The sequence below is a fragment of the Stenella coeruleoalba genome, assembly GCF_951394435.1.
Source record: "Stenella coeruleoalba genome assembly, chromosome: 9".
NCBI lineage: Eukaryota > Metazoa > Chordata > Mammalia > Artiodactyla > Delphinidae > Stenella > Stenella coeruleoalba.
In genome coordinates this window covers 47,173,748-47,186,853 of record NC_137155.1, presented here as the reverse complement: position 1 = coordinate 47,186,853, position 13,106 = coordinate 47,173,748, and the positions used below count along the sequence as shown (strand labels likewise).

The 13,106-nt window shown below is 34.2% G+C and overlaps 1 protein-coding gene across 8 annotated transcripts in view; it reads left to right on the top strand.

Moving 5' to 3' along the window:
• PPP1R9A (protein phosphatase 1 regulatory subunit 9A) overlaps positions 1–13,106 on the top strand; it is a 320,981-nt gene that overhangs the window by 192,078 nt on the left and 115,797 nt on the right. For all 8 annotated transcript variants that reach the window (XM_079932586.1, XM_079932584.1, XM_079932583.1 and 5 more), the window contains exon 5: positions 8,375–8,479. In XM_079932586.1, coding sequence (XP_079788712.1) covers positions 8,375–8,479 — 105 coding nt within the window. The remainder of the gene's footprint in view (positions 1–8,374; positions 8,480–13,106) is intronic.

Here is a 13,106-nt window from a genome sequence, read left to right as displayed (position 1 = left end):
AAGAAGTCAGATGTCCCCATATTTATCTGTAGGTTCAAAGAAATACAATAAAAATCTCAGGAGACTTCTTTTTTTTCTTTTTTTTGGTAGAAATTGACTATCTGGTTCCAAAATGCATATGGAAATGCAAAGGACCTAGAATAACAATTCTGAAAAAGAATAAAGTTAGAGGACTAACCTTACCTTTCTCAAGACTTACTACTAACTTCTGTAACCAAGGCCATGTGATACTGGTATGAAAATAGAAACAGAGATCAGTGAAGTAGAATAGAAAGTAAGGAAAGGATTGAGACAGATATAGTCAGGTGACTTTCAATAAAAGTGCCATGATAGGGCTTCCCTGGTGGCGCAGTGGTTGGGAGTCCGCCTGCTGATGCGGGGGACATGGGTTCGTGCCCCGGTCCAGGAGGATCCTGCGTGCCGTGGAGCGGCTGGGCCCGTGGGCCATGGCCGCTGGGCCTGTGTGTCCGGAGCCTGTGCTCCGCGGCAGGAGAGGCCACGGCAGTGAGAGGCCCACGTACCGCAAAAAAAAAAAAAAGTGCCATGATAATTCAGTGGTAAAATGTACAATCAATAAGTAGTCCTACAAGAATTAGATATCCAATATTCTGTAATAACTTAAATGGGAAAAGAATTTGGAAAAGAATAGATACAGATTCAGTATATAACCGAATCACTTCACTGTACACCTGAAACTAACACAACATTGTTAATCAACTATACTCCAATATAAAGTAAAAATTAAAAAAGAATTAGATATCCATATGGAAAAACAAAAAATCTGAACCACAAACCTTACCTCACCCCGTATACAAATTAACTCAAAATTAATCATAGGTCTAGACATAAGAGTTCAAACCATGAAATCTCTAAGAGAATACATAGGTGAAAATCTTTGTGTCCTACCATTAAGTAAAGATTTTTGAGACAGGACTCAAAGCATGGACCATCAAAGAAAAACCTGATAAACTGAACGTTATTAAAGTCAAAACTTTTGTTCTTTGAGAGGCACAGCTATGAAATGATAAAGGGAAGCTATATAGACAGGAAGAAAATATTTGTTAAACATTCATGTGAGGACTTGTGTCAAGAATATGAAGAACACTTATAACTGAATAACAAAAAGAACCACAACTCAATTTTAAAAATACAGATGAAAGATTTGAACGGTTATTTTGAAGAGAAAATTATATGAATGGTCAATAGCATATGAAAAAATGGTCAACATCATTCGTCATTAGAGACAGATTAAAACTGCAGTGAGATACCACATCTACTAGAATGGCTAAAGATAAGAATGCTGACAATATAAAATGTTAGCAAGGATGTGGAGAAATGGAACACTCCTACATAGCTTGTGGGAACATAAAATTTTACAGCCACTTAGGAAAACAGTTTGGCAGTTCTTTTAAAGTTTAACGTATACTTAACCTTTCAAGCCAGCAATTCTACTTGTTGGTATTTTCCGAGAAATGAAAATGTATGTCTACATAAAGACTTATATGTGAATGGCAACTTTATTCATAATAGACAAAATTGAAAAACAAATGTCTATCCTGTGCTTTACTCCATACCTTCTGAATGAGAATTTTGGAGGAGGTGCAACTTGAGGAATCTTTAATTTTCAAAATTGCTCCATTCTTCCATTGCAGTTAGGCAGTTTGGGAACTAGTGCCCTAGACTATCCTATCCAGCATGGTATGGCCACTGCTAGCTCATACTGTACTTTTGTGCAAATTTGAAAAATATATCTCTCCCCTCCTCCCTCCTAGGCACTAATCTACTTTCTGTCTGTAGAGATTTGCTTCTTCTGGACATTTAATGTAAATGTAATCATATAACATGTGATCTTTTGTGATGAGTTTTTTCACTAGTATACTATTTTCAAGGTTCATTCATGTTGTAGCACCTATCAAATTTCATTTCATCTTATTGCCAAATAATATTCCATTGAATGCATATGCCACATTTTGTTTATTCTGGCAGTTGATGGATATTTAGATTGTTTTTACTTTTTGGCTATCTTGAATAATGTTGCTTTGAACATTCACGTACAAATTTTGTGTGGCCATGATTTCATTTCTCTTGAGTATGTAGTTAGGAGTGGAATTTTGAGTCATATGGTAATGCTATGTTTAACCTTTTGGAGAACTGCTGGATGGTTTTCCAAAGCAACTGCATCATGTTATATTGCTACCAGTAATTTATGTGGGTTATAGTTTCTCCACATCTCATGAAAACTTGTAATCTTTTTTTTTAAATTGAAGTATAGTTGATTTACAATATTATAGTAGTTTCAGGTGTACAACATAGTGAATCAATATTTTTATAGGTTATGCTCCATTTAAAGTTACAATCTGTCTTTTTAAAAAAATTTTATTTTATACTGGAGTATAGTTGATTAACAATTTTGTGTTCAGTTTCAGGTACTACCTTTCTTTTGATCATAACCATCTTAGTAGGTGTGAAGAGGGGTCTTATTTTAGTTTTTATATTCCCCTGATGGCTAATGATGTTGAGCACCTTATTCGTATGCTTATTTGCCTTTTGTGAAACTTCTTTGGAGAAATACCTATTCAGATCCTTTGCTTACTTTTTGAAATTGAGGTATAATTGACATATAACATTATATTAGTTTCAGGTGTACAACATAATGATTTGATATTTGTATACACTGTGAAATGATCACCACAATAAGTCTAGTTAACATTCCATCACCAGATTTAGTTACAAAATTTATTTTCTTTTTTTTTCTTGTGATGAGGACTTTTAAGATCTACTCCCTTGGCAGCTTTCAAATAGGCACTACAATATTATTAACTATAGTCACAATTCTGTACATTACATCCCCATGACATATTTATTTTATAGCTGGAGGTTGTATCATTTAACCCCCATCACCCAGTCTGCCCATCCCCTATCCCCTACTCTCTGGCAACCACCAATCTGTTCTCTGTATCTGTGAGCTGGTGGATTTTCTTGTTTTGTTTGTTTGTTTTGTTTTTTAGATTCCACATGTAAGTGGGATCATATGGTATTGAATATTTTTCTTTGACTTATTTTTAAGTTGGGTTGTTTGTCTTTTTATTATTGGTTTGTAACTATTCTTTATAATATTCTAGATACCAGCCCCATATAAGATATATGATATTTAAAATTTTTCTTCCAATCTATGAGTTACTGCAAATTAAAACCATGATAAATACCATTAGATACCTATTAGAATGGCCAAAATCTAAAATGCTATCAACATGAACGCTGATGAGAATGTGAAGTAAAAGGAGCTCTCATTCGTAATTTTGTGCTGTTATCATTTCAAACTGTACAAATGGCAAATGGCTTCTTAACTGTCTCATGATTTCAGTGTCTCTCTTCACAGTCCTTCTCTTCCTTTACCCCTAATGGAGGAACATATTAGCAGTTCTCAAATATATGAAGGGCTATCATGGAGAAAGGAATTGACTCGTTCTATGTAACTCTGGTAGTAGAAGAACTACACTCTTTTCTTCTAAATTATATTTTGAATAAATCCTTCAAAACTCAGTAAGTTTTGGGCTTCCCTGGTGGCGCAGTGGTTGAGAGTCCGCCTGCCGATGCAGGGGACACGGGTTCGTGCCCCAGTCCGGGAAGATCCCACATGCCGCGGAGCGGCTGGGCCCGTGAGCCATGGCCACTGAGCCTGCGTGTCCGGAGCCTGTGCTCCACAACGGGAGAGGCCACAACAGTGAGAGGCCCGCTTACCGCAAAAAAAAAAAAAGTTTTGTCAAAATGCAGCACATTTTATAGCATCTTTCTGGCCCCACATGGTATAAACCAAGGTAAATAAAAATCGCTTCTTTAAACCTTCCTCAGCTTTCTCCACACACTCAAGTTTTGATCTTCATTATGTTCTTTCATATTCTAAAACAGGCTGATACTTTTGGACTAAATTGCTATTCATTCTCTTGAAAAACAGAAATTCATTCCATTACCTTACCTACTCATTTTTTTTTTCTATCGCATTGCTGTTAGCATAGTCTTAATTACTCATTTTAAATTTAACTCATAGTCTACCTAACCACCTTTTAGAAGCAACCTTCACTCATAGATAGGAAGTTGATAATAATCACCTATCATACACAAGCAATTTAGCAGACTAACAAATACAATTTTCTACAGCCACATGTACTATTTTTACATATTCTTAAAGTGCAAGAATAAACACATTCATTAACATGATGCAAAGTTATAGTAACTTTGTAACATTTTAACATAAGGAGAGTTGTATATATTAAAAGCTTTATGACCAAGGTTTTGGAAATAACTAAGAATCTTGGAAATCATGTTTTAAGCTGACACTCTATAAAACATAATTACCATTGATATAAAAGTTTGTTAGTATTATGATTCAGTTTAGTTGAGCACAATTTTATATTTTTTATGCTTTTTAAACTTTATGTAGGGGTACTTAATTTATCTGATCAGTATTTGTATCAGAATTTTAGGAAGTTCAGATTAACTGGTCTCTTCAGAAAAATACAAACCCACACCTTTACAAAATCATGGAGAAAACATAGATAGGTATTTTAAACCAAAATTATTTAGTTAGTCTTATTTGTCCAAAGACTCACTTTTATTACATGAACTTGGTCTCTTATACGAAAATACTTCTGAGCTTCTAGCAGAATCTCCAAGAAGGATTTTTTTTCTTAAACGTCTAGCACATTTAAACTCTCATTAGATACTAAAATATAAGATTTATGAAAGTGCTTATTATTCTCTATGAACCAATTAGATTATCGCTCCTTTAATTTAAGAGGCTTTATAATTTAGTTTATTAATACCCTTCTAAGTTAGGAACATACTTCATACGCACACAGTGAGATCATGGGTTCTCTCAATTACAGCAGCACAGAGAATTTGTAGCCTCAGTTCTGCAACTTCAGAAACAGGTTAAGTAATCCAAGAAACAAAAAACTCACTAGTCAAGATTCAAAGGGCTTTTTGCTTTCTAGTGTTCATGAATTTCTTTTAATGAAATAGTTTGAGATCACAAATAGACAAAGAAATTAAAGGATAGCAACTCAAATTCTTTATCTTCTCTTACATGGGAGATAACAGATCCCCATAATCCCATTAGAAGTCTCAAATGGTCAGATTATGAAATTACACTCCCAGTCATTTCTTCTACCAGTGGGGAATTATTTATTGTTGTTGTTGTTGTTGATGTTGCTGTTATCTAGTACAAACTAGGTCCAGAACCAACATGGCCAAGAACCAAGAAAAAAGTCAAAAGTATTGAATTAGAAAAAAACATGATAGCAAAGATAAAGTTCTGTTGCTGCTTTAGACTAACTCTGGGGACCAAGCAAAAGTCCATGAAGGCATTTCTGTGGTAACACAATTGAATTAGTTTTGTGAATCCACTCTGGCCTCTTATGGAAACTCCAAAGCTATTACAGGCTAATATTCAGAGTTTAACAGATGACTTTCATAAATATAAAACGTACATGTATCAGACTTTATTCAACTCACTAATTAATGAGAGAACCAGTGAGATGGTAAGTGTGGTTCAAAGAACATTTTAGGAGTAGGTGTTTACATGCAAGTTAATAATGTTAGAATAACATTGCTAAGATAGATACAAAGCCAGTTAATATTCTACAGGGAAATAAACCATGACCTATGGGATTATCTTTAATAACAGAAGAAAAGTATCTGATTTTATTTAGGACAAAAGTCTACAAATTAACGTTCTACTTTAGTATGTCTAAGACTTTTAATCAATTTTAAAAACAGTGGATCAATTAAAATACACTCCCCCAAATTATCCTTGGTTGGGCCTGTTTAATAATGTATGTACATGACATTGAAACAACATATTGCCTCTCCTTTGGTTTTTATTTCCAAGCTTTAAATAACTTTTCTTAATACATAGCAACAGCATGTGATATATACAACATCTGCTCAAGATAATTATAGTAGCAGTTAATTTTTATTGATGGGAAGAATCAATATGATAAAGATTCAGTTTTTCCCAAACTTATCTTAGAAATCAGTATAATTTTATTAAAACTCCAAAAAATGTTCTTAGAGAATTTGGCAAGTAAATCCAAAACAAACTATGAAAAGAAAAAGCCCAAGAAGAGCTCAGAAAATTTTGAAGACAATGAAGTAGGTAAAGGGAATTACCCTATGAAATGTCAAAACTAATTATGAAACAATGTAAGTGTGCAAAGATAGACAGTCAAGTAGAAACCACATTGATGCACATTTGAAACCTGACAGGGGCAGCACTACAACTCAGTGGGTAAAAAGTGGACTATTAAATGTTGTTAACCCAATTGTTTATATACTTGGAAAAAATAAGAAGATTGTTAACACATATCATAATAAAAAATTATTTACAGGTGGATAACTAAAAATGCAGAAAAACAAAATTTAAGACCTTTAAAAGAAAATATAGAATGTTTTTATAACCTTGAGGCAGAAAGGGATTCCTTAAACAAAACACAAAAACTACCTAATATAAAGCCAAAATTAAAAATATGATTATATTTTTAAAAACTGTTCTTCTTAAAACCACCATTTCCCTCAAAAATGTGAGAAGATGAGCTACAGATTGGGCCAAAGATATTTGCAACATATTTAATTAAGAAAGTGTTAGTATACAAGATAAAGACATCTTATATAAATCTATGAGAAAAAACACTCAACAAAGATTGGTAAAAGGTTCTAACGGTTCTCAGAAGGGGACATTATGACTCATAAACTTACGAAAAAACATTGAACCGCACTATAATCGGGGAAATGCAATTAAAATCACATGATACCTTTTTACAATTATAAGTTTGGTGGTATTTAAAGGGTCTGAATATACCAAGTATTGGTGAGGGTGTGGAGAGACTCAGAACCTCTCTACAGTGCTGTTGGGAATTTGCACTGGTATAAGCATTTTGAACTGAAATGTGTCCGTTTGCCAAAGTTGAAAATGCCTGTGTTCTTTGACTCAGAAATTCTGTTTCTAGCTATATATCCTGGAGAAACTCATACATGTACGTAAGGAGACATATGAAATTAGTTATTACATCAGTATTCATAATAGCTGAAATTCAAAACAATACAGTGCCCATCTGCAAAATAATGGATGAATATATTTTAGAATATTCATGAAAGATAATACTATATGCTTGTTAAAATGAACTAGCTAGGTTATCACTTATCAACTTCTGAATTAAGTTGGCTTCCTATTTAGACCTACCAGAACAGAGAATAAAAATACTGCCAATCCAAAAAATAAATTAATTAATTTAATTAAATTAAGTAAAATAAAATGAACTAGCTAGAATCGTATTTATAACCATGGATAAATCTCATATGTAATGTTGAGTGAAGAAAACTAAATTGTAGAAAGAGAGGTATATTTCATAATGTTTGAAAACTGCAGATGTACACATATTGTGCCTCTTCATGTGTATGTATTATTTATATTTCAAAGCATCAGTAGAAAGGCTGAGCATCAAAATTAATGATAGTTACTTCTGCAGAAGCAGAGAAGGGAATAGAATTGAAGACAAATAATAAAGGGGCTTTGGCTTTTTTGTAATATTGTTTTTAGAAAAAAGTCTGACTCAAATATTGCAGTGCTGGGATTTGATAAAGTTGGGTGTTGGGTACATGAGTGTTTATTATCTAATTCCCTCTGCATTTCTCCATGATTGAAATACTTCATTTTGAGGAATAAAAAATGGTACATATAAAACATGTATATAACTTTAAAGGCATTATATGATAAACTACAATAATACTATATATAGCTCCTGGACATAAATAAATATACATACACACGCACATACACTCATGTATGTGCGTGTGTGTGTATATGTACATTTATATACGTGTGTATATCTATCTACCTATATAGATACACTTATGAGCATTACACATACACTTAACAAGCATTACATAATTCAAGTATACAACTTGAATTGGAAGGATTCCCTGCAATTCCTGGTGATATTTTTCCTTGGGGAGGAGAGGTGGGATGAGGGTTAGGTATGAGGCCCAAAGGGTATTTCAGTTGGCTCTGTTATGTTTTATGTGATTTATTATGGGCTAAAATATGGTTTAAATATGTCATCCATTAGCAGTTATCAGTTCTTTGTGATAGGAGTATGGATGTTGGATAAACGGAATCTCTCCACTTATTGCTTATTTCTGTTTTTCAAAATAATTTTTAAAAAACATTAAGCTTTTGACTAAGATCTGGAACTTGGAGACAAATTTTGAATCAATAAGAGTATCTTGAAAATAAATTTTGTCAACTCATTTATTGGGAACGGTAATATATTATCGGAAAAACTAATTGTGGGTAATTTTTTCCCTCTTCCCAAAGAATACAAGTCAATGACCAGATTGTGGAAGTGGATGGAATCAGCTTGGTGGGTGTCACACAGAATTTTGCTGCAACAGTTCTCAGAAACACCAAGGGCAATGTCAGGTATGTGGCTTGAGATGTACAATTTGGTTACTTGATATTTTGTTGAATTTTAGTTTTCTCTCTAACTGTACCTATAATTACAGGAAGAATTTTATCTAAATACGAAAAACTTGCCTTTAGTTTAAAATTTTTCCTTCTTTATTGTAATTAGTTCATAAATGTAATTTAAAACTAAAAATTATAGTATTCTAGAAAGACACAAAGATATGAAGTGTACAGTGTGAATCAATATGGTTAATTACCAAGCTATGTTAGTTTGTCTTATTGCTAACATAGCAGTAATTTCTAGGAAGATAGAATTTCTCAATAAATATGAATTTAGACTCCAAATCCTTTCAATAAAACCAGTTATACAGTAAATTGAAATTGAAATGATGATACATATATCCAGTGATACATGTTACTAGACAAGCAGGCTGAATGATAAATCATTAACCTTAAAAGGTTAATAAATGCATTTTTAAATCTCTTTATTGTTTTAAAGAATCAGGAAGGACTAATCTTTGGTAAACTATAACTTTTCCAACTTAATAGGACAGAGGGTACATTATTTTGGACCTTAAATTTATATCTAACCCTGGGGTCCTGAAATTTGTAGCTTGGAAAACAAAGTAGTCCTGAGCCAACTAAGGTCAAGGTTTGAAATCCATTTTATTTGGTCACAGGGTACTTATTTTTTAATATAGTATTGCTTATGCCTTATACTTTTCCATAAATCCTATAAAGGAACACATAAGAGGATATTATTTACTGTGTGTAGTTATGAAAGTGTTATAGTGTTATCATCATCAAAATGAAACTGCCAAATATTCTGAAAATATCGATTAGTTAATATTGCTATAAAGAGAGTAACATTAGGATTTTATTGCAGCATATATATATATATATATATATATTTTTTTTTTTTTTTTTTCTTCCCCCGGCACGCAGACCTCTCACTGTTGTGGCCTCTCCCGTTGCGGAGCACAGGCTCCGGATGCCCAGGTTCAGAGGCCATGGCTCACGGGCCTAGCCGCTCCACGGCACATGGCATCTTCCCGGACCGGGGCACGAACCCGTGTGCCCTGCATCGTCAGGCAGACTCTCAACCACTGCGCCACCAGGGAAGCCCTATTGCAGCATATTTTATGTTGCACAAGCATGGGTTTAGGTTTTATAATTTAGGCTTTTTCAATTGGAAAACATCCTTTAACAATGAAAGGAGTGTTTAAAGAATACAACCTAAATGACTTCTATGGATGCTATTTTAATGCTTCAAGAATACCCGTCATCCTAAGAAAAGTATGTAAAATAATTGGAAAGAGTGCAGGGAAAACTGTCTGATGTACTCTCAGAGCTGCACGGGTGAGCCCCTCAGTAAATGTGATTGTCTCTGCAGAATTGCTGTCTGTTCTTGAGACAGCACTTCTCTGTGTCAGTGAAGAACTTGGTTTTGAAGCTGCTCATTACACTCTGCAGTGAATTTTAAAGTGAAATTAAGTAAGAAATATGTTCAACTTATAAGAACATTTCTCATTTGGAAAAAAGTTTGTGGTTTCATGAACTCATAGCCATCCCTTTCTTTCTGTTCATAATTTTGTGCTCATTTCAAGCCTTGTACAGATGGCGAATGGCTTAACTGTTTCATGATTTCAGTCTCTCTCTTTAATCTGTCCTTCTCATCCTTATCCCTAATGGAAGAACATAATAGCAGGTTTTAGGGCTATCATGGAAAAAGGAATCGACTCATTCTACATAAATCTAGTAGTAGAACTAAGACCTGTGGGTGGAAATAATAATTCTGCATTCGTTATGTCCCTCTCTTCTTTAGAAACCTTCAATGGCCCTCCATTCTGTGCAGAATCTAAGTTCTTATCCTGGTATTGAAAGTCTTTCATCCCGTCTTATCTCTTACCTCTCCCTATATTCATGCGCTAGTACAGTCTTACTAATGTAGTCATCATCCTTCAAACATGACTTGTGCATTATTGTTTTTGTGCCTTTCTATCATTCTTTCTGTTTAAAATACTGTCGTCTGGTTACAACCTACTTATCTTGAGGAACATATTTTAGCTCCTTTGCCCTTCAAGAAATCCTCCTTGATCTCCCTATCCCCTAGTGATTTCTTCATCCTGGTAACATTCATCATTCATACCACTTTTTTGACTTTGAGGTCACAGAACATTCCACTTTAATTTTTTAAAGGCATACATTTAATTTCCTCATTCACTTTGCAAAATCTTTATATCAAAATGGGACCCTAGGGCTTCCCTGGTGGCGCAGTGGTTGAGAGTCTGCCTGCCGATGCAGGGGACACAGGTTCGTGCCCCGGTCCGGGAGGATCCCACATGTCGCGGAGCGGCTGAGCCCATGAGCCATGGCCGCTGAGCCTGTGCGTCCGGAGCCTGTGCTCCGCAATGGGAGAGGCCACAGCAGTGAGAGGCCTGCGTACTGCAAAAAAAAAAAAAAAACAAGATCCAAAAACTAGACCCGAATTTTTAATGAATCATTTTAAACTGAGGGTTTAAAACATGTATGGTTCTATATTTTTTATTTATTGGTGAGCTAGCTATCACATTTAGTGGTTACTAAAATTTATTTTTTAAAAGGGATATGTGAAAAATCACTAAATTTAGTTTGAATTTTTCTAACTACTAAGCACAGATCTGGAAGGAATGTATGAAACTTATGGCTTTAAAGAGCCAGGAAGGGGAAAGATAAGAAACTAATAGTGTTAAGGAAATCGAAGCTGAGATTTGAATGTGATTATATTTTAAGTATTGGAGATAGATTTTTACATTTATTTCCTGGAAATGCATATGAAATTGGTGCCAGCATTTGGATATAAATCAAAATCACACAATGAAGTTCTTTTGACTTCACCCACACTTATAGAGAATCACTTTTTATCTGACCGTAGTCTGCTTTATTTTATTAAACTTTGAATTGTTACACCTGAATTTGTGAACTAATAGTACTAATGAAAACCTCCTTGGTGTGCCATTTTTGACACACCAGAGAAATTATAAGACCAGTATTTTAATATGATAACTTCCAAGGGCATATGTGTTTTTCAACCCTACATCTTTTATATGAGTTAAAGCATATTAGTCCACTGTGAGTAAGTGGTTCAGCTCAAACCAGGCTATATTCCTGGGGCATTAGAAGCCCAGGCCTGGCTGAAAGCATTGGAAAACCATTATTATTTCCTCAATTTTACTGATATCATTTAAAACTAAGTAATCATAGTGAGATCTTGGTGAGTACTATGCTAACCATGTTAATTCCTTTAAGTAATTGATTAGGGAAAGGACTTACAGGACTCAAATAGTTTATACTCAGAAATGATATATCACAACAACAGCAGGAGAAAGATAAGCATTGAAGGAGTGGGCATGGAGGAATCAGACAGTCTTCATTATCATCCCTCCACTGGGTTTCACAGGACTTGTTGATCTCCAGATTTTAAACCACCATGGGCATGGGCGTGGTACCAAGAAGCCCAACTCTTTGTGTGGTACGGGACTCTCATAGTGTTGAGATTTCAGTTTCCCCCAAATCTGCAGATTAAAGCACAATCACAATGAAAATCTCAGCAGGCTTTTTTGGAGAAAGTAACATTTTTTTTTACAAAGAACAAAGTTGAAGGACTGCCACTGTCCGAAAACTACACTAGTTACAGCAGTCTGGTTTAAGCATAAGGATAAAAATATAGATTAATGGAACTGAATAGACAGTTCTAATATAGGCCTGATTTTTGACCAATGCACCAAGGTAATTCAATGGGGGGAATTATAGTCTTTTCAACAAAAGGTGGTGGAACAATTGGAAAACCACATTAAAAAAAAAAACAAAACTTGACCTTCATCCTACAGTGTGTACAAAAGTTAACTCAAGATTGATCATAGACCTTAGTGCAACAGCTGAAACCATAAAATTTCTAGAAAACAGGCAAAAATTTTATGATCTTGGGTTAATCAAAGATCTTTTAGGACACAAAAGCAAGAAATTTAAGAAAAAGAAATGATAAGTTAAACCATCAAAATTTAAAACATTTGTTTGAAAAATACCCTTAAAATAAAAAAGCAAGCTACTGACTAATATTTGCAAAACAATTATCTGATAAAGCACTGTTATTTAGAAGATATGAAGAACTCTTTATAATTCAATAAGAATATACATAACCCTGTTGAAAACCTGCAAATCAATTAACGAGAGACTTCACTGAGGAAGATATACAGTTAAGCTCATGAAATGCTGCTCAACACCATTAATCATTGGAGAAATGGAAATTAAATCCACAGTGAGGTACAACTACACACCCACTAGAATGGCTGAAATTTAAAAGACTGATACTACTGTGCATTGACAAGGATGTAGAGCAACTTTAATATAACATCCTTTCATTTCTGGTGGGAATGCAAAATAACACAGCCACTTTGCAGAACAGTTTGACAGGTTCTTATAAAGTTAAACTTACACTTATCATACCAGCCAGCAGTTCCACTCTTAGCTATTTACTCAAGAGCAGTAAAAACATGTATCTACCCAAAGTCTCATACTTGCATATTCTTAGGAGCTTTATTCAAAACAGCTCCAAACTGGAAACAACTCTAGTGTCCTTTAACTGATAAATGCATCTACAAAT